The 20,720-nt window shown below is 49.5% G+C and overlaps 4 protein-coding genes across 5 annotated transcripts; 3 read left to right on the forward strand and 1 right to left on the reverse strand.

Moving 5' to 3' along the window:
• Positions 1–87: 87 nt before the first annotated feature.
• On the reverse strand, positions 88–18,329 carry slc3a2a (solute carrier family 3 member 2a). The gene is made up of 19 exons (XM_077588069.1): positions 18,273–18,329; positions 18,030–18,069; positions 17,872–17,916; positions 17,036–17,176; positions 16,720–16,862; positions 14,057–14,168; positions 9,338–9,456; positions 5,337–5,385; positions 5,122–5,192; positions 4,190–4,387; positions 3,937–4,121; positions 3,295–3,468; positions 2,534–2,628; positions 2,316–2,452; positions 2,114–2,223; positions 1,849–2,048; positions 878–952; positions 572–791; positions 88–475 (listed from the first exon to the last, which is right to left on the reverse strand). The coding sequence occupies exons 10-19, from the start codon at positions 4,381–4,383 to the stop codon at positions 336–338; spliced, it is 1,530 nt and encodes a 509-aa protein (XP_077444195.1). The 5' UTR covers positions 4,384–4,387; positions 5,122–5,192; positions 5,337–5,385; positions 9,338–9,456; positions 14,057–14,168; positions 16,720–16,862; positions 17,036–17,176; positions 17,872–17,916; positions 18,030–18,069; positions 18,273–18,329; the 3' UTR covers positions 88–335.
• Positions 7,296–9,775, forward strand: snx15 (sorting nexin 15). Its single transcript, XM_077588070.1, has 6 exons — positions 7,296–7,468; positions 7,819–7,975; positions 8,047–8,162; positions 8,692–9,052; positions 9,120–9,278; positions 9,359–9,775. The coding sequence occupies exons 1-6, from the start codon at positions 7,370–7,372 to the stop codon at positions 9,460–9,462; spliced, it is 996 nt and encodes a 331-aa protein (XP_077444196.1). The 5' UTR covers positions 7,296–7,369; the 3' UTR covers positions 9,463–9,775.
• Positions 13,432–17,504, forward strand: prox3 (prospero homeobox 3). Its single transcript, XM_077588068.1, has 6 exons — positions 13,432–13,490; positions 15,166–16,427; positions 16,570–16,677; positions 16,737–16,849; positions 16,933–17,038; positions 17,091–17,504. The coding sequence occupies exons 2-6, from the start codon at positions 15,168–15,170 to the stop codon at positions 17,262–17,264; spliced, it is 1,761 nt and encodes a 586-aa protein (XP_077444194.1). The 5' UTR covers positions 13,432–13,490; positions 15,166–15,167; the 3' UTR covers positions 17,265–17,504.
• On the forward strand, positions 17,541–20,270 carry tmem179ba (transmembrane protein 179Ba). 2 transcript variants are annotated; one of them, XM_077588072.1, is made up of 6 exons: positions 17,541–17,934; positions 18,751–18,877; positions 19,348–19,544; positions 19,613–19,750; positions 19,825–19,903; positions 19,968–20,270. In XM_077588072.1, the coding sequence occupies exons 2-6, from the start codon at positions 18,773–18,775 to the stop codon at positions 20,157–20,159; spliced, it is 711 nt and encodes a 236-aa protein (XP_077444198.1). In that variant the 5' UTR covers positions 17,541–17,934; positions 18,751–18,772; the 3' UTR covers positions 20,160–20,270. The 2 variants fall into 2 exon arrangements, with proteins under 2 accessions (XP_077444198.1, XP_077444197.1); XM_077588071.1 differs by having other exon boundaries at positions 17,541–18,877.
• Positions 20,271–20,720: the final 450 nt, after the last annotated feature.

A 20,720-nucleotide genomic window follows, 5' to 3' on the forward strand; every position in this document is an offset into this window, starting at 1 on the left:
TTATTTTTTTTAATTCCAGAAAGCCTTTGTCTTGTAGACCAGCATTTTTTCTTTTTCTTTTTTTCTTTACAACACAATGTTGAACAATTGTCAGACACGTCCACAACTTTGCGTTTATTGGCGTCAGACTTGACAAAACTAGTAAACGTGGGTTTGTTAACGAAAAGAATGGAATGTCAAACTTTTGTAAACTATTTGCATATTCAGCCAGACGGATTTAAAAAAAAATAAAAAAATAAAATAAACGTGGCCATTTCAATGACCCATAAAACTTGTAAAATGCCATCTTTTTTTTTTTCCTGTTGGTTTTAAGGAACTACCTTCATTCTGACTCTTCAGCCCTGGTAGGGAAACTTCAAGAGGACACCTTGTCCCGGTCCAAGGGTGACTTTGTCCAATTCCACCGTAGATTCTTCCTCCATTTTGGGATCCGTGGACAACGTGACCGTCGCCGAAGGCGGCAACTCGAACTCCGCTGCGGGCGGGGAGGAAAAAACAACGTTAACCAACTCTGGCTGCCATTTTGACCCAGTCCGGCCAGGTCAGGCTAGCCAAGTGGGACGCCACTTGCCTGTGGACGTCAGCGCCAGGCTCAGGGTCTCCTCCGCCTGGCCCCAGTTGACGGCCGTGACGAATCGCTCGCTCTGGTCCCACGAGCGCAGGAAGGCCAGCGTGGAGGCGGACGACTGGAGCCGGTGGTAGTCGCCATGGAGGAGCGAGCGCTCTTTGCCCCGCAGCTCGCTCAGGGATTTGAACCACTTCCTGACCGCCGCAAATTCCTGGAGCTCGGCCTGCAAGTGGGTCAATGGGTCAAAAGGTGGGCGGAGAGAGACGGACGTCCAGAGAGGGCGTCCATCTTGCCTCGGCGAGCGCCTACCTCGGCGGTGGCGTTGGCATCGTCGGGTTTGGACTCCTTTTCCAGGTCCCAAACCATTTTAGGAGATTGGTCGCCCTTGAGGAGAAAGCAGAGTTGCCTTGTTTTGTTTGTTGGAGCGCACATTATTTCTTCTAATTTGACCTATTAGGATGTTTTTCTAATACAGTGGTACCTCGTGATACATTCTTACCATGCCAGGTGGCCATGACATGAGAGGCTGTTTATCATTGTAGCGCACTGTCTTTTTTTGCCGCATCTCTCTATAGTATAACTACTATATCTACGAGGACTGAACGATTTATTCAGACGAGTGTTGACCAGGAAACGCACAACGCGCAAGCGCAGGCAAAAAGACGGCTTTCTGGGTAATGAAGTATACCCGTGGATATAACACCGATAGCCAATGGCACCCTTTCTCAGAATAAAACTTCATTACCCACAATGAATATGTGGGTAGGCTGTTATTCCTTCCTTAGCCTATTAGCTACCGCCATCGCTCATTCAAGACTACTTCTCGTTGGCAAGTGGTCGTGTGTTATCCTATTGTGAGGACATTTGTGCGCATCATTTTGGGAATACTTTGAACAACAGCAAACAGTCCATCGATAGCGACCGTGAGGGTGGAGGCGTGGCTAACCGCTAACCCGGAAAACCAAGGTAACAAAAGATGAAGACAAAACTAGAATTCAGTTTTGTGTAAAGTTACATTAAACGTATGTTTGAGTGTGTCTGTATAGATTAATCCAAGTTAATTTAAATTTATTTGTTCGTTTACGAGTGCCGTGGATAAAGATAATTTTTTCCACTCCAATATCCTGTTTTTGGTTTTGGGGTTGGAACGAATTCATTGGTTTTCAATTCATTTCAATGGGAAACGTTCGCTCGAGTTACAATCTCAGTCTCGGAACGGATTACGATCGTATGTCGAGGTACCACTGTACATGCACGCGTCCGCAAAAAAGGAGCCTCACCTGTGCGGGAAGACCGATCTCGTCACCGTAGTTAAAGACGGGCGTTCCGGGCACGGTGAAGAGCAGCAGCTGGTAGAGCCGGATCAGAGCCCGAGACACCGCCCGTTCGGCCATCTGGCGACCCCGGCTGGCGCCGAACCCCCAGGCCAGACGTCCCCGCTCGGCGCTCAGGGTGTCCAGGGCGTCGGCGCGCAACGCGCCTGCGGGCGGGACGTCGTCGGTCATTCGCCGGAGCCGGAACGGAGCGGCGGGGTCGGGGGACTACCTTGGGGGTTGGCTTCCAGGAGGTCGGACAGCGCCAGGTCCACGCCGGAGACGTTGAGCAGGTGGGACAGCTCGGCGGCGGTGAGCCCTTCGGCCACGCCCATCAGCATCCTGCGCGAGTCGAGGCAATGATGAATAAAAATCCAACTTTGCGTTTCTTGGCTAGCGGGCGCCCGGGAAACCCGACGCGTCGAGGCGGTTACTTTTTAGCGTCGTCGTCTACCGTCTCGTTTCCCTTCACCACGGCCAGCAGCCGGCTCAAGTTGGCGGAGGTGGGCGTGTCCAGGTCGGAGAGTTTGATCCCGTCCACGCCCAGGTCCAGCCAGTACGCCGCCGCGTCCTGCCGGGTAAACATCGCGGGGGAAGCTCAGCCAGAGTCGGCTTGGACGGATTGGACGGCCGGGACGTGCGCGAGGCTCACCTGAACGCTGGCCATCACGCCGTCCAGGTCGGCGCTGCTGAACCACGGCGACGCTCCCAGATAATTGGGCGTCAGGTCCAGCACCACAGAAATACCTAAAATCCAGAGGAAGGGGGGGGTTTGAGTCACCTCAAGTGGATATACATTTGCACCGTTCCCCTCGAGCCACCAGAGGGCGCGAAAGCACCGTGTGTGTGGGAATAGCCAATACCAAAGCCATGCTAACTTTGCTCCATGTTCTAACTGCAGGGGTAGGGAACCTATGGCTCGGGAGCCACATGTGGCTCTTTTGATGGGTGCATATGGCTCTCCGCCAACCTGTGAGGTAAACTATGGAAACTGCTGGTGAGAAAGCGCAAAAATAGGAGCGTTACGTTGGTATCATAGCATTGACACTACTTCCACTATCATAATTTTTTTTCATTACACTCTTCTGTATGGATATTCTCATTGATACTCGTTGATTAGCAACAACATAACAATGTTGTCTCAAGAATTCAGTGACTTTTTGTACTTTAAAAGTGGTGAAGTGACTAAAAAAGGCACACATTTTCATGTATGTTGACTTTTAAATTCGGAGCATGGCTCTCAAGGATTAACTTTCAAAAAATATGAATTGTTTATGGCTCTTTCCATCAAAAAGGTTCCCGACCCCTGTTATAACGCATTAAACTGGTTGGACGTGGTGGTGGGGGGGCTACAGTTCACTTTAAGAACAACTCCTGGGAGTTTGCGTGTGTTCCAGCTCTCCCACGACTCACCTTTCTTGTGAGCCTTCTCCAGCACGGCAATCAAGTCCTTCTTGCTCCCCAGAGTCGGGTCGATCTCCTTGAGCTGGAGCGTACTGGGCTGGTCCGCCTGCACCGTGTGGAAAGGCCCCAGGACCAAGCCTTTCACTTTAAGCTGGTTGATGTTGTCCAGTTTTTTCTCCACGCCTGAAGAGAGGGGAGAGCAGAGGGTGGGGGTGACGGAGCGCCAAGTGTTGACTCAAAGCGGGAACACGTGAACTAGGCCCCGCTGGCTGGCTGGCTGTCCGGCGACCGAGCGAGCACAAAAAGATCCTTCATGGGAGAAGGAATCATGCGCGCTAGTGGTTGGAAGTCTGCCAAAGGTTAAGACCCACCCCCTCCCGCTCCCCGCCGGCAGGACAACGCGCACCCCCCGCCAGAGTGTGGGAAACAAAAGCGCTGAGTTAAGCTAAAGCTGTAAAATAACAGAAGTCCCAGCAGTTAGCATAAAGACGAGTGAGTTGCTTAACCTCCGGCTCGTATCGGGGAGAGCGACTGATAGCAAAAAGCATGACTCAGGGTTAACTTTTAGCATCCGTCAGACCTTTAGACGATTGACGCACGCGTTGGCGGTCCGAAGGCGCGTCCGGCAGTTACGGAGAACTCGCACGCTACCTTCTAGTCCTTCGGCGAAAGCTTCGACGTCCGCGATCTGGTAAAGCGGCCCGTTGTTCCACCAGTGCATTTCCGGGATGGGTTTGCAGCGCGGCGCCTTGACGATGATGCCGATGGCGCCGGCCAGCATGCCCAACCAGCCCAGCCAGAAGAGAATCAGAAGAACCCAGCGGGTTCTCACCCATCTAAAAAAAATGGAGGGCTGGGGTTAAGCTAGGGGGGGAAAAAAATTTGGATTGGCAGCAGATCTTACCCCGGAGTGCCGGCGACCTTCATGAGCTCTTCTTTGGACAGCCCGGTGAACGCCGCCTCTTCTTCGGAAGCCTTGGTCTTGAGGTTGCCGTTCTTCTCGCCGCCACTTGCGGCCTGGCCGTCGCTCGTCATGGGCTGCTTCTCGGGGTCCAGCTCATTGAGCTCCACATCCTTCATGTCCACCTCGGTGCTCATTATTCTAAAAAGGGGGCGTCAAATGATCAGGTTTTCGCGCCATCAATCCCTTCTGGGAACATATTGAATAAATATCGGCAAAACCCGAAACGTCGGAAGGTTGTTTGGTGGCAATTTCGCAATGTTTCTACGCGGTCTATGCTAAACCAGCTCATTTTTTAAGACCCACTGGAGTTCAGCTAGGGACTTCGATGATGGGACGTCTGTGGACGTCAATGGCAAGGAAGAAATTCATTTCTGAAAAACTTTGTTTATCCTTTTCTTTAATGTCAAGGTTGCTCAAGTCCATTTGTGGGCAATGAAAAACATACAAGTCCTCTTTAGAGCAATTCTGGTAGTCTGCTGCGTTGTAGTTGCTCTTGTTTTTTTCGCTAAAATAAAAAAAAAGTCGTCGTTTGTAATATTTAGTATTTATTACTCCTAAACCTTAAATGGAGTGATAAAAAAAGACGCATGCGTCTGATGTAATTTCCCATGCGGGTTGCACTATGCTAATTTGCTATACTACAGCGTACCGAGCGTCTTCAATTTATTTGAGTTTGATTTATTTTATAATTTAGCCAAGAAATATCTTTATTTAAAAGAAAAATAGCCGTTCGTCATGAATACAACGGAGCCCTTTGTTGGACAAAGCACATTTTTTATCGAAAGTTTCCAAAGATGACGGAACCGCCACGTCATCACCGTGTTTGTTGAGTCATTATTTAGACTAAAAAGTTAAAAAATACTCGTATTTACCTGCTCGGAGTCGATGAAGACGACGTTTCGGTGCTCGGTCAGTCACTTTTTGTCTCTCGGTCCTTTGTAATCTGATTAGAAGAGCAGTTTGTGAGTGTTTTTGTACCGTCGCTAGAGAGTGCTCCTCCTCCTGGCGAGTGGGTGGTGCCGCACTTCCTAGAAAACAACTTGGACGTCGACGCCCTTTATTACACATTCATGTCCTATAATATTACCTGTAAATCCTTGCAAGCATTCAATTTTCAATCCTTCTTCGTCCCTAGTCTGAAAAAAAAACACAGAATAACAAATTTCACTGGTTTAAGTTGCTCCATATGACAATAAAAAACGTCTTCAAAGTTGCTCAACGTCGTGACGTCATCCATTGTCTCCCCCCATTCCACTTCTGATTAAATCATGACACATTTGATTGGATCATTTGCTTTTAAGGAGTCAACATCCTATTGTGCAATCACGTGTCCAAATAAAAGTTCTGGGAAAAGAGGCTGAAAAAAATAGTCATATCTCACCACCAAAAATCATGTTTTTGCTCCAATAAAATTCACTAGAAATGAGATTATTTAGCATCAGTCATTTGAAATTGTCCAATTGTTAAATATATAAATACAAACAAATATGAACAATATTCAGTGCAATCCTCCTCCAATCCTCTTTTTATCGCCATGAATTCAAATGAGTTTTTTGCACTACATTTCAAGTGGGAGGGTTCAATTCATGGCTGCCGTCCCTCTCCGTTGAAACGGATTGGACGCGTATCAAAAGTAGCATTAAAAGGCACGCACGTGAGTGAGCCGGGTGACCGACCGCGAGCGAACGAACGAACGGACGGACCACCTGTCGCTGTTTTTATCCGTCCGTCCGTGGCGCTTGGCAGCGTCGCTGTAACGGAGCTGTTGACCCAACACCACGCCAAATGTCAAATCATTTTTTTCACATCTTGAACTACATCTGAATGGAATATAGATCAACCACATTTTTGTCCTATCTTAATCCAAACCAAAAAAACGACATCTACTTTTTCAGAATATGCAGTTTGCACGCAGGAGACTATGTTCCACTGTGTTAGCGAGCGCTAGGCGAAGCCCGCGGACGCACGTGAATGCACACATGCGGGGCCTCGCTTGAAATTCCTGTCCCACCAAGACCCCCACTCACCCCCGAGAGTTTATTTTGCCTGCACGAGATGCAAGTACACGCACACACAAAGACCGGTTCAGACCGGCTCGCATTGTTCGGGCTCAGAAGTTTCCGTGTGATGTCCCTTGCATTCCAAGTGCAAGAAAGAAGGAACTGAAAATGGAGTTCCATTCTTACTGCAGTGTCGTGATATTTTTAATATACTTATTTAAGTCTATTCGCACACTTGAAGACAGGAAGGAAAGTGTCGAGCTTTTATGGCCTAAAACAGGGAAAGTCAGGTGGATGTTATGTCATGTTATTGTTTTATGGACTTTCACAGTGATAACGGATAGGGTTGTGAACTTTGACCCCTTACGGAGGTGGTGGTAGTCGGTGTAGGCTTTTAGACGGTGCTAGTTTAAGTGGCCCTGTGTTTACAAAGCAGATGTGGATGGATGGAAACCATCCTCTACTAGCATTAAATGGCTCCTGGCTGAACTGAAGCGCAGCCTACGCAAATGTCAACATCCCCATGTTTGTTGTTGCTGCCTTTCTTCTATTGTCTGAAACAGGATGACACAATAAATGTGAAATATGCTTTGATGTAAATGCAGGCCCAAGGTTTTGCTTTTTTAGGTGGGACGGTAAATTCTTTAAATTAAACGGTCGAAAAGTCAGAATCCAAGTAGATGATCCCTTGTTTTGGCTTCAAATGGGCATTTTGTGGCTTCACGTGCCCCCTGGGGGACGCTTTATAGTACTGCAGTTACTGACATCGTGTGACTGATTTGTTTGGTCTTCGAGACAATATAGTTCATCTTTTTTTTAAATGGATTTTTAGGATGACGTGCATTAAAAAGGGAATTATAAATTCATTTATGGAAACACTTTAAAGCTGCAAGAAAGATTCTAGTCTGTTAAAAAGATAGGAAAGTTGACGTTCTCAGTGACGTCAGTAGAAACCAGGAAGTGAGGAGGGGCGGAGTAGCTGTGACGACTATGTTTTGGTTTGCCCTCTCGCCAATGACGTCACGACGTAGGGGTACGTAGCGGAACCAGGAAGTGAGGCGAGGCGGAGTGGGAGGAGCAAGGCTTTTGTTTTGGTTTTGACTTCTCGCCCTAAACGGACATGTCACGGAAAGCCAAAGAAGAATATTACCGATTCTTTAGCGTGACCGACGTACGCACACACGAGAAAGGATACACGGAGTATAAAGTAACGGCGAGGGTCAGTTGTCTTCAGTGTTTTACTCATTTATGAGGTCTAACTAACCTTTGATACCATAGTAAGATATGGATTTGCAATTGCTTCCTCACAAAAGCCTTTTTTAAACGAGTCAAGTTGATTTGCAATTGCTTTCTCACTTAACTCACAAAAGCTATTTATTTTTTCTTACATTTTAAATGAGTGAGTCAAGTTGATTTGGTGTGGCTCACTAGAATCACATGTTCCGTTCACATGATGTACTTTGAAATTTCTCCAGAGGCTATCAAAGGGGATCAGATATCAGAGATGAAGAGCGATTGGATTTTCCTGGGGAAATCCAAACCTCACCACTTGACACTTTTGCCTTTCAGTTTGTGTCCAAGCCTTGCCCGCAGGATACGAAGGAAGTGGTGGTGTGGAGCAGGTACTCGGAGCTGAAGAAGCTCCACGGCGAGCTGGCCTACACGCACAAGAACCTGTTCCGGAAAGAAGAGGAGTTCCCCCCGTTCCCTCCGGCGCAAGTTTTCGGTAGGACGCGCCCACGCCGCAAGGCGCCGCGCCGTGCCGTCCCGCTCGACTGGCCGGCTACTTTTTTCCAGGAAGGTTCGAGGAGGCCGTGATAGAGCAGAGGAGGCAGGCGGCGGAAGGCATGCTGGTCTTCGCGACGGGTATTCCCGCGCTTTACAACAGCCCACAGCTCAATGACTTTTTCAGGGTAATGTTGCCGCGTCGCCAATGGTACACGGTCGATTGGTCGCCGATCTTTTGGTCGCCTGGAAGGTTATTGATAATTACCATTTAAATGGTTGCTCAAATTCCCTAAATACAAACTGCGAATGACTATTTAGTCATACTTAATGCCCTAGTAACTATTAGGCTAAAGAAAAGCTCCAAATTTCCCGGACTTTTATTGTTTTTTTGTTGGAGAACTTGTTAAGACCCTGACTGACGTATCTTCTTAAAGGGACAACGCATGTACATACAAACTCTTATACACAGTGAAACTGCTCATGGCCATTGTTGGCTTTTATTGATGCGTAGACCGTGTTGTTTTACCTTGTTTTGTCGCCGGTCTTTTGGTCGCCCGGACCACGACAACGGGCGACCAAAAGACCGGCGACAAAACAAGGTAAAACAACAAGACCGCGACCAAAAGACCGTGACCAAAAGACCGCACACGGTCGCTGATACCCGCTTGGGGATTTTTCTGGAGACGCAAGCGCTCGTTTTTGTTGTTTTTTTAGGGGGGAGACGTGACCAGGCCTCTGGACCCGTGCCCCGACGACTCAGACGGGGCCCTGGCCCCGCCTCTCATCCCCCTCCCTGAGCTCACAGCCTCGGACCGCGAGGCGGCCGAGGAGGAGCTGGGTCAAGAAGCACCCATTTTGCCACAGGACCTGGGCAACAACTTGGGGATCAACTTGGGGGTGCCCGAAGTGGCGATCGAGGCTTTGGGCGACGTCGGGGAAGACGTCGCGGCGAATGGCGGAGGCCAGACGGAGGACGACGTGCGGCGAGAATCACGGGAAGAAACGGACGAGGACAATTCGCGCCCTCCGCTGTCCGAAAACGACATGGCCGTCTTCGACCCGTGCTTCAAAGAAGGTTGGCAAGGGACTCGTGGCCGCGTGTCAAACGCGCCGTTGACGTTTGAGTTTTTTTCCCGCGACAGAAGGACGCGACTGGAGCGGCCCAGAAAGCGAGCCGGCGTATCTGAAGCGGGCGGCCGCCGAGGTGACGGCCGCCGAGGCCAGGGAGACGGCGGGGGACGTCGGCGCCGCCATTTGCGGCTACAGGGCGGCGGTGGACATACTCATCCGCGGGGCGAAGGGTGAGAAAAAGTGCCGGAATTTGGCAAAACGCACCCAAAAATCAAGGAATCCGACTCACCGCCAGTGTCTTTGTTCCCAGACGATCGGGATCCCGCTCGAAAGGAGTCGGTCAAGCGGAGGATCGCTGGTTACCTGGAACACGCCGAAAAACTGCTGACGGAGGGACGTGCACGGGACCTGTGAAGAAGACGAGGATGAAGAAGATGCGTACTTTGCGGAAGAAATAATAAGCATTCATTGCCAAGCTTGTTTGGATTGAGACGCTCCCTTAATGGCGCTAATTCACCGTGGCTAACTTTTTTGTTAACCCTTTGCTACATTTATTATTTCAAGGAAATACATTCAAGTGGTATCAAATGACTCATGATGACTATTTCTAAAAATAAATATGATTATAATATGTGAACATCAATGTCCACAAAAGTGGCCTTCTTAAACATGACTCAACAGACTGTTAACCTTTTTTCGATGGACCAAAATAAACCAACTGCTACGATTTGAGCGTGTTTGCAAAATGTTTTCATACTAAAGTGCTTATTTTTGGATGAAAAGGTCGGTCCCTGAAAGCAAGTTCCCCTCGGAGTGGAGTGGAAACAAAAGCTTTGGAGTGAGTGGGAGGAAGCGAGGAGTGGAAGGACGGACGGACATGGACAAAAGCGGGGGGACGCAAAAAAAAAAGAGGGTGGACAAGCGCAGATCATCTATTTGTTGTCGAAGCCACGGGAAAAAGTCACCCCTCTCTTTGTCAGATAACGCCGCACCATCCCGTTACGTATCCCTCTTTTCCTTTCTCTCTGCCGTCCCTCCCTCGCTTTTTTTTTTGGCCGCTCCACCTGCGCCTCCGCACAAAGGGACGACGGATGAAACGGAGGAGGCGTAACATTAGCGTGCTGAGAGTGTCGCTTCCATCCATTCCCCCCTTTTTTTTCCCCTCGCCGCTCACCGCAATTATACCATCCAAACACTCCAGGCTGAGAGCATAATAGCGGAAGCGGCTACGTCCAAAGTCGCCCTTCGCGCGGCGCTTTTCGGACCGCGAGTCCTTCTGGAATACGGGGCGCTTGCTTTGGTTCACCTTGCCCTTAGCTATGTATTGCTAGATTTCAGTGGCAGGCCGTCAGGGCCTTCAAGGCCTTCTCTGCTGGCCTAAGAAATATCTGAATCATATATTATATTTTGTCCATCAATACTTATGAAATAATTCCAAATTGTCTGTTAGCTTCCTTTCATAGCTTTCCCCCCTGTTTGCACTGCTTCCAGGTGTGTGTGTTTTCATATTGAAGCATTTAACCAATCATATTTCAGCCATTATTTGTTGCCAGGGTCAGAAATCTGCCTCAAGGCCTTCACAATCAGTTCTGCAGGCTCTGCCGCTTTAAACAAGCGTCGATAAGACTGTTGCTTTAACCAATCAGATTTCGAGTTGGCAACACCACAGTGCATTGTCGCAGGCGTAGGGATACGTCATCGCTTTCACTAACTATGATTGGCTAGTGATTAGCCAGAGCTACCAAACTATGTTTGGAGCGAAATGCACACACAAATATATTGTTGTGTTGATTTAAAGCCATTTTCAAGACGGACTATGGCAGAAATACGACAGGACAGGCTCGACTTTCAGCATTAGCTTCGATAGCGATAGAAAAGAAGGAAGAAAGAAAGGAGGATGGATATTGTGTAAAGTTAAAAAGGATTTTTGGTGAGTAACATATGGCTATATTACTAAATAATATTTCAATTGTGGGTCAAGTTTAAGACTTTTATGTGCGCCTTATAGTCGTGAAAATACGGTTTGGATTGGCGGGCTCTTCGCGCCGTTTATTTCGTCACGTCGGTCAGCTCGACGACAGGTCGCACGTGAAGCAATGCGAGGGGCTCAGCTGGGGTTGTGGAGGTAGCACAGGTGTGGACAAGCACCCCCTCCTGAAATCATCCGTCAAATCTAGCCAGTCGGAAAGCACGCGCTTTCGCTGGCTTTTAGACGCAAAATAAAGAGCTTTCTCCTGTTTTTTTTTGGGCCATTTGGCAGCCGCCCCCTGCCATATTTCCATCAAGCGCACACGCAAATCAATGGCCATACACTTTATGCCATCTATTGATCCTTTTATGTCCTCTCCCCTTTTAGTTTTTTTTTTTTTTTTGCTTTAGCCCGCCCCCTCCCAAATGGTTGACGTCCGGCACGCTTTAATGTCTGCGTGGATGGTGGTGGATGAGAGAGAGCCAGTGTGTCGGATGGGAGTCGTTTACATAATAGGAGACCAGAGAGAAATGAGGCGCAATTTTAGCCTTGGGGCTGCACTTTTCCGTCAGCCATTTGTGCATTTTAGGGGGGCTTTTGCACGCCCGCCAGCGCGCACGTACGAACGGGCCTTTGTTATTTAGATCAGACGGAGCCACGCTTGACCTTGTTGTCTCCCTCCGCGTGCTTATTTGAAAAAAATCCTTCGTCGTGTTGTTAATTGACTCTCCATAAACCCGCCCTCGTCGTGGCGCGTCCCTCTTTTGTTCGCCAACCTCGGTTCCATGGCGACCGAGTTCCATGACGACCAGACGTTGTCGATGGCGGCCAATGACACGCGATGAAATACGCCGGATCGGCGTTAGATCTGTCTCTGTACGCTTACGGATATACATATTCCTTATCCTCTGCGGCGAAGAGTGGACTATAGCGGAGCACTTACCGTATTTTCACGACTATTAGGCGCACATAAAAGTCTTAAATTTTCTCCAAAATAGACAGGGCGCCTTATAATCCAGTGCGCTTTATAAATGGAGCAATACTAAAATTGTTATCACGATAAAATAAAATAAATCAGTCGATAGGGTACACCATCTCTCACAACTACGGCAAGCAGCCCCCGACTCTACTATTTTCCCCGTAGAAAAAGTACTGCGCAGTGACTGCTGGGATATGTAGTTCTTTTGTCAATACACCCAATGGATTGTCGCCTAGTTACGCTAGCTACTAGCTAGCTACTATTTGCGAATGGATTGTGGCCTGGCGATCGGCATCAACACAGCCTTGCAAAGCATGGAACACAGCCTTGGAATAGTTACGCTAGCTACTAGCTAGCTACTATTTGCGAATGGATTGTGGCCGCCTGGACGAACGTATAAAACTCAGCGTTTTCGATGACTCATTTGGACAATTCTTCAATTCGGACACAGAAAATGAGGACTTTGATGGATTTGTGGGTGATGATGACGTGAGTAAGTTGTAAAATTGCTAAATAAAGTACAACCGAACTCAGTTTTGCTTCCGTTGCCTTTTTAAAAACGTGTTTTTAGCGTGCAAGAACTATATATCCCAGCAGTCACTGCGCACCGGAAACCGGAAATAGAGTCTGGGGCTGCTTCCGGTAGCCAGCGCTATTGGGGTTCGATATTCATATATAATATATAATATATATGCGTCTAAAAAAAGGTGCGTCCTTTGTGTGTTTAAAATACAGAAATAGCACTTGTTACTGACACTGCGGCTAAAAATACGTATACATATAATATATATAGTCATGAAAATACGGTAAGTTGTTTTTGACTATGCCCCTAGTGGCTAAAATGGGAACAGCTAAAACACCAAAACATCAAAATGTCTGCAAAACAATACGCTTCGAATATGGGAACTTTTGCCAAAGAACGGACAACAAATTGGCGATTTAGCAGTGCAAGCGTACAAAACCTAGCGTAAAAATACAACAGTATTTTTCCAATGTGAGCTGGGATCGTGTCGGATTTTCTGATGCCAATGTCCCAAAAAAATGGATACGTACGCGCATGCATAACTATTTCAACGGATTGGACGTTTGTCATGGCAAAATGGGAGGAGCAAAATGGCATTTGGACGGCAGCAGCATGAGAGCATGATGACACACATGTGTCAGCCAGGTCCAGATTGCTTTGGTGAGGGAGGGGAACTAGTGGAAGCGCTGGAATAACACAAAACACACACTCACATACACACACACTCGGCCAGAGAGCCGTGCACTACTCACATGTCCGTGCCACCACTCTCCCTCCCTACTTTTTTTCTACCCGCCATCATCATCACCATCATCATCATCATCATCATCATCGCGAGCGCCAGCTGAGGACAGTCCGGCGAGGGAGCGCGCACAACGGCGGCAACGGCGGCAACGGCGGCAACGGCGGCAACGGCGGACACCTGAGCGAAAATCCGGCGTGGAAAGCCGCTGGATCTCCGCCGCCTCAGAGTAAGCATTTGTTGTTGTAAATGTCGTTTTTTTTTTTTTTGCGGGGCACGATGACTTGACGCCACCGCCGCCAATTAGCTGGCAACTAGGACAGATGTTGCCTCGCCATTTATTTCAACGGGATTGACCGATCGGGCTCGCTTGGACGCCGATAGACGTGCGGGGGTCTGATGGCGACGGCACCAACGGAAAAAAAATATATATATATTTTTTGTCCAAAATGTCTAAACGGAAAATCGTGGATTATTATGATTATCGGTAAGAGTCCAGTACGAATGGATCGGATGTTTATCGCCATCAACAAACAGTTATAATGTCTATTCAAAGCTAGCTTCTCGTCACGGGTAACCTTTTAATTCGCGTTTATTTGTTTTCTAAAAGCAGGGAAGCAAGTTTTGGGCAAAATATGGGAATATTTTTCACTCATCGGTCTTGAATCCAATCCAAATTTTTTTGTTAACTGGTTTGATCAACTGTGCACGCCGTTTGTTTCACTCAGACACCCTCAATGTCCATTTCATTTTTCAAACCTATGCTACGCATCAAAGCTAAAAGTTACAAGTTACCTGATTGGCCGCCATGGACGGCACGAGACGTCCAAATCCGTTTTGACCACTCCTGAACGACCCTCCCTGGTGAAAGGACAGTTTTCCCAGCCGGACCTCCCGTGTTTTCTATCTGTGGATAAATGACAAGAGAAATAAATGAGAATCAGATAAACAGAGTAAAGCAAAATGATACGCGGACGCTACTAACTAGCGCTATTCGCTCCTTTCGCCAAATCTCATCTCGCGTTAACGTGGCTTTCATCTCCGCGGCCCCGCCGTTCGCATTCGGGCCGGCTTTGCGGCCGGCTTTAAAAAAAAAAAAAAAGCTAATCTGCTGCCCGCTCGCCATCTGGCCCGCGTTAGAGCAGGGAGGATAGGGGGGGCGCATTTGAATAATTGATATTTAGCTATTTATAGGGGGATTATTCTCTTTGGTCTTTTACCGGGGGAGCCTACGCGCCGACTATCCATCCGTCCATCTGTCCGTCCGTCTCTGTGTGCGCGCGGTGTGCGTATCCATCTGAAGTGGATTAAGGGTGTTATCCGAGCTAAATCGGACTAGAGCGACGGCGCGCACGCGTTGACGCTCGGCGGTTTTGCCGGAGGAACGTCGCTTGACCATTGTTAGCCATCTCGCCAGCCTCTCGAGTTTCGCTACTGTGTCCATCGTCCCGTGGGTGACAGTGTGTGTGTGTGTGTGTGAGGGTAAACACCCTGATTAAACAGTGCTTAACAAGCTGCCTGAACTGATAACAGGGACGGATAGGGGGGGTTGTTGTGTTTTACGGAGGAAGGAAGGAGGGGGGGTGGAAAGAGAAACAATTGTACCTGTCTACATTGTTGGAGCTGGAGTAGTCAAGCTTTTGGGGGGGGGGGGAGCAATCCTCTTATATTGTCTACTTTTATAGTTATTTGAAAAATCATTGAGTTCAATTTGATTTGCATTTTAAATTGACATTTCTTGGACTGGCTCAAATGTATCCATTAAAAACGGACTACTTGCTGTTAAGTCGATTGGAAATGCAGATGAGAAAGTTCATTCAAAAAGCAAACATGCTAAACAAGTGAATCATCTGGCACGAAACAAAAGGGCAAAGCAAATAATTCTCATTTGACCTCTTCCCCAGCGATGGACTCGTGCCCGGATCTCTTTGATCCACGAGCGCAGCCCTTCCCGCCGCTCTTCGTCGGCACGGAAGCGCCGGGAGGGCCGGCGGGCGGCTTCGGGCCTCCCGCCTTCCCCCTCTTTGGGCGGCGCCTCGGTCGCCCGCGCCAACCCCCCCGCGCGGCAGAAGGCGGGGCGTCGGCCCACGGGGGGTCCGAGAAGCGAGCGGGCGCCCGGCGATCGCCGCATTCGTCCGGGGCCAAAAGGACCAAGCCGGGGGAGGGCGACGGCGGCGGCGGCGAGCTCAGGAGGCGCAGGAGAGCCGAGTTGAAGGAGCAACTGGAGGAGGCCGGGGAGAAGCTGCGGGCCCTGCAGGAGAAGGTCCTCAGGGCCTTTGGGGAGAGCCACTTGGACCAAGAGGAAAATGGGAGGGGCCGGGAGGACGACGAGGACCCGGAACCCCAGCGGCCCTCCGCCGACAACCCGCCCTTCTCGCCTATTTACGGCTTCCGGCGGGGAGAAGATGCGCGAAGGGAGACGGCGCCGACGGGAAGGGGCGGCGTGGCGGAGGGCGTGGGCCTGTGGTTGGACTGGGACGAGGACGACCACGACGACCGCGACTTCGCCCGCGCCTTGAAGGCGGAGCTGGGCGGCGCCGTGGCGCGGGTCATCGACCGCGTCCTTTGCCTGTACGGCCCGGATGCCCACGAGGGGGCGGGGCAAAGGGCCGGGGAGGATGATGATGAGGAGGAGGACCCCGGGGGCGTGGAGGAGAGGCACGAGGAGGCGGCGAGGGGCCGAACCACCAACGGCTCGCCCCCTCCTGGCGTCCGGTGCGCGGTTCTGCCGTCGCCCGACCTTCACAAGGCGGGCCCGCCTCCGCCCGGTCACCCCGACCTGCCCCTCCGCCCCCCAGGGCCTCCTCTTCTCCTGGCCCCGGCGCCCCGATCCAAGGAGCCCCCTCTGGAGACGCCCCCCTCGCCCTTCCCCGCCCCTCCGCTGACCCTCCCGCTCCTCCAGTACTCCATGCAGCAACTCTTCTCCCGTTCCCTCCAGCACCCGCAGATGGCCCACCCGCCGCCCCCGTCCCGCAAAGATTTCCTCCACCCGGAGGCCTTCCTGGAGTTCCCCTCGCACTCTTCCTTCCCCCCGCTGCCCTTCGTGGGTCACCTGGGCCCCTCCCTTTTGCGCCACGCCCATGGCCAGGCGGGCAGGGAGCGCGACAGGGGGGTGCGGGGAGCGGCGCTGATGGACGTAGGAGAGCTTTACCTGAACGCGGGGGGAATATCCTTTTCCGACAAAGCCATTACCGATAGTGGGTGGTAAGTCCCTGGTGTAAACAGCGTACTACTTACTCGTTGAGATTTGAATAGTAGCGAAATTAAAAAAAAATGGGAGCACCTTAACCAGTCTGCTGAATATATACGCTCAAGAGGGCTTATCTCCTTGCCACTTGAAGAAAGCCAAACTCCTGTTCTTCTACGCTCGCTACCCCAGCTCCAACACGCTCAAGACCTACTTCCCCGATGTTAAGGTGCGCATACGTAGTATCTGGAGTTTTTGTGGAGGTACTCACCGGTGCTTTGTCTCCAGTTCAACCGCTGCGTGACCTCCCAGATGATCAAATGGTTCAGCAACTTCCGAGAGTTCTTCTACATCCAGATGGAGCGCTTTGCCAGGCAGGCTGTCCGCGAGGCTCTCGACCGGTTGGTGTGCTCCCTGAAACATGGGTTTTTCGTAAGAATTATTGGGTACCGTGATGCGAGAATACCAATCTTTTGCCCGCCAGGGACGGGGCACCTCGCTTGGGCAGAGAGAGTCAGCTGCGACTGGGTCGGGATACCGAGCTCTACCGTATACTCAACATGCATTACAATAAGAGTAACATCTACCAGGTGAGCTCATCCGCCTTGGGTGACGCAGAGTCCTCAAACTCAGTGTTTTCAGGTCCCGGAGAGGTTTATCGAGGTCTCCGAGGTGGCCCTGAGGGAGTTCCACTTGGCCATTTGGACAGGCAGAGACAGCGACCCTTGCTGGAAGAAGGGAATATACAAAATCATCTGTAAACTGGACAGCGCCGTGCCAGATTCCTTCCGACTACCAGGCTGTCCGGTCGGCTGAATGACATTGATAGCTTGTTTACCGTCTCGCGTCAAAAGCCGTACGTTTTTCTATCTTTGTATGTAATGGAAAACATGAACGATATTGGGTTAATGTTAGTTTAATGTGAACGGTGGTAAAAAAAATGACATGAATGTCAAAATATGTGAAAGCGGCTCGCAGCGTTTGCGTTGCGTAGGACTTTATTCGTATCGTATTTTCAGGTGCATGTTTGCTTTATCTGTGGTTGGAATTGTAACTCCTCGCTTGGCTTTCCAAATGCGCACTGAGCGTATTTGTGCGCTTCAATCAAAGACGCACGAGGGAATTTGGATGTGTAACACGAGCAGTGAATTAAAAAGGAAAAAAAGCAAAACTTTCAACTCGGACCAAGAAGAAAATTGCCATTTGGACGCATGCCGACTCTGGTTTGAAATACTATTCATCGGCATTCCTCGATCCGCTTCTCACCGCTGTTTGTCCACTTTATCGCAAATACGTGACCCGGAGATAATCTCCATGTTTGGCGACCAGTGTCTAAGCGTGTCGACTAGACGGTGTGAAACATTTTTTGCATTTTCACACATTTGTTCTGGGGGAGGGAAGAAAAGAGAGAAGTTTGTCTCACAAGATGCCCAGCAGTCCAGTCTCGTCTCCCATTCATCCTCGGCGCCTGGATTGAACAGAAAAGGTAGGTTTGTCATCATTTCTTTCTCATGTTTACGAGTACCTGCTCTGATTTGCCTTTTATTCTCATCTATAGTCATCTGACAGACAGTAACTCACCAGCTAATTTTGGTTGGGTGTTTTCTGGGGGGGTGAAAAGCTGCCAAATGATGAGAAAAACAAAATCAATGGCTCAAACAGACGCCACACTCGCTACTTAAGGTGTGTTGTAGTATTAAACGTCGTGAGGAAGGGGGGCTAACTAAAGATGCAAAAAGAAAACGCTAGACAAAATGTCGGCACGTTCGTAAACTACGTTGGAGTTTCATTTAGCATTTTACAGAGTTAGGATAATAAACTCACGGCAAACTGGATGGATGAGCACGCCGTGAAGGAAAGTTTGTTGTCTGTCACCAGTATAATCGGGCGCATTGTTGATGACGTCACAGCAGTCGCATGGTTCGTCGCATAAACACGCGTCAGTAGAGCAGAAGTTGTTTTTTTCTTGAAATAATATTCGTATCAAATTTCTGGAGTCCAGACAACAGAAATATGCCAAATTAGATTTCCTATTAATGAAATGAATAAAAAATAAATGAATGAATATTAATTTATAAACAACATTTTTCTAACTACTACATAAAAAATATAAAGAATCAATGAAACTGTTGCCCAGAACTAATAATAAAGTAAAACAGAACTACAATGACAGAGAGGAGTTCTATTTCGGATTTGCTATCAATGAAGAGAGTTCAAATTCCAACACTTCCCTTTTGACTTTTACTTTGAAACGCCTGTCCGGATTATTTCTACCTTCCTCACGCCGTCCTCACGGCCGCAGCGGAGGAGAATCTCGCCGTTGGATGTGGATGATGGAGCTCACCGGTTTGTTGGTGCTGGAGTTGGTCCTGTACGCCAGTTGCTTCATCTGCGGGATTATCACCGCCGCCTCCCTCACCATCTTCCAGGTGACTTGACAACAAAGCAGTTTAACCACTCAAAAAAATCCGCTTTCTAACCTTTTGAAAAGTTCGGAGAAATGCATCCAGAAAGGCATTCCTGCCAAATTCGGCATATGTTTATTTTTTGAGGAAAAAAAGAAAAAAAAGTTTTTTTTCTCAGGCTTGGCCCTCATAACAGCAGTCATGAGTTCAGGGTAATCATGTGACCACCCCATGATGCTGGACCATGCCACCCACCAGCAGAGAAAAATCAGATACCACAATGGGTTTGCGTCCTGTTACATTAGTTATTTTCCATTTTAAAAAGAAAAAGGGGAAAAAAAAGTCCCTTTCAAAATAAGATGTTTTCACACCGTGTCCAAAACAAAGTCAACATTTGACATTTTTCCTAAATTTACTCATCGATGCTGATTTAATTTGATTTATAATCACAGCAGTCCGGAATTAAAGGTCAAAGGTCAACCGATTCCTTCCAGGGACATTTTGGAGGTTCCTGCATGCTCTACGGACTGGTGACCTTCAACGCCTCGGCGAGCGTCTTCGCCGTCCAGGCGCCCAGCTCCGCCTCCTTGTGTTACTTCGTGTCGGCCATTTCCGTCACGGTGGCCGTGGTGTGCTTCTCCCTCTCCATTTACTGGTTGTACTCGGCGTGCGTGGAAGGAGACCTTCGCAGGTAATGCCGGGCGGGTGGGCCGTTACGCCGCCGCCGCCGTTGACTCGCTTCCACGTCCGTCAACGCAGGGAACGCTCGTGGGCTAACGTGGCGCTGGTCACGTGCGGCGTCTTCCTCTTCTTCCTGCTCATCTCGGGCTGCGTCCTGAAGATGGGGCGGGACGCGCTTTGCCACTCGGTCCTGCGCAGCGCGTCCAACATCAGCAGGTAGGTAGCCGGCCTCGGACGTGGACGTGGACGTAGCGGCGCCCGAACCTTAACGTTGTTGCTCCCGCGCCAAGCTGCGAGGAGGCCCAGACCAAGAAATGGCTGAGCCCCGTCAAAGGTGACGCCTTCTACAGCAGCCTGCGGAACGCCGAGGTGAGCGCCGGCGCACGTCGACGGGCCGGGCGGGCTTTCGTCGACGTCCATTTTCTCTTTTCAGACGGCCGCGTGGGTCAACTTCTTCTTCTGGCTGCTCATCGGCGCGCTGCTCTTCGTTCAGAAGCGCCGACCCTCGGGGCCCAAGGTCCTGGCGGGCGCCGCCGGCGGACCGGTCGGCGGGCTTTTCGGGGACCCGGGGGTGACGGTCGCCGAGACGGAACCCTTTTTCAACCGTCCCGGAAAACCTCAGTGACGCATGTTGATGTTTTTAAATACCACGAGGCCTGTTTTTTCGATTTTATCACATTTTGTATTTCAGGAGTTTGAACGTCACGACGGCTCAGTCGTTGGCCGCCGTTGACCACGTAAGTGGCTAGCCTGGCGGTGAATGTTCACGTTTCAGTGCCACAGACGTATGGACGGGAAGGCCGGTCGAAATAGATTGGACGTCTAATGAATGAATTGATGGATTTAAAAAAAACGCTGTTTGAAGAGTAGGAAGGAAGGTTGTCCATCTCATGTCATTTGACAGCATTATTGGCGACCAATTGTTTTCAAAGCTAGTCCAGTTCGTCTGTTGCTGTCGATGGCGGCCAATGGGTTTATTGTATACGTTTTAATGTTGTCTTGGAACTGTCCTGAATAAATATTCCACCCTCAGCGCATTTTTCAGCTAAATGAATCTATCTACATCTATCTATCATCTTCATGGAGCTCTCACACCCGTATGCAAGTATAAAAGTGGCATTCCTGAATTTGGAGGCCCGGTTGAATTTTTCTGACCGAGCACGCCCAAGTGGCGTTAGTCCCCCGC

The sequence above is a fragment of the Stigmatopora argus genome, chromosome 20 (assembly GCF_051989625.1).
Source record: "Stigmatopora argus isolate UIUO_Sarg chromosome 20, RoL_Sarg_1.0, whole genome shotgun sequence".
Classification (NCBI taxonomy): Eukaryota; Metazoa; Chordata; class Actinopteri; order Syngnathiformes; family Syngnathidae; genus Stigmatopora; species Stigmatopora argus.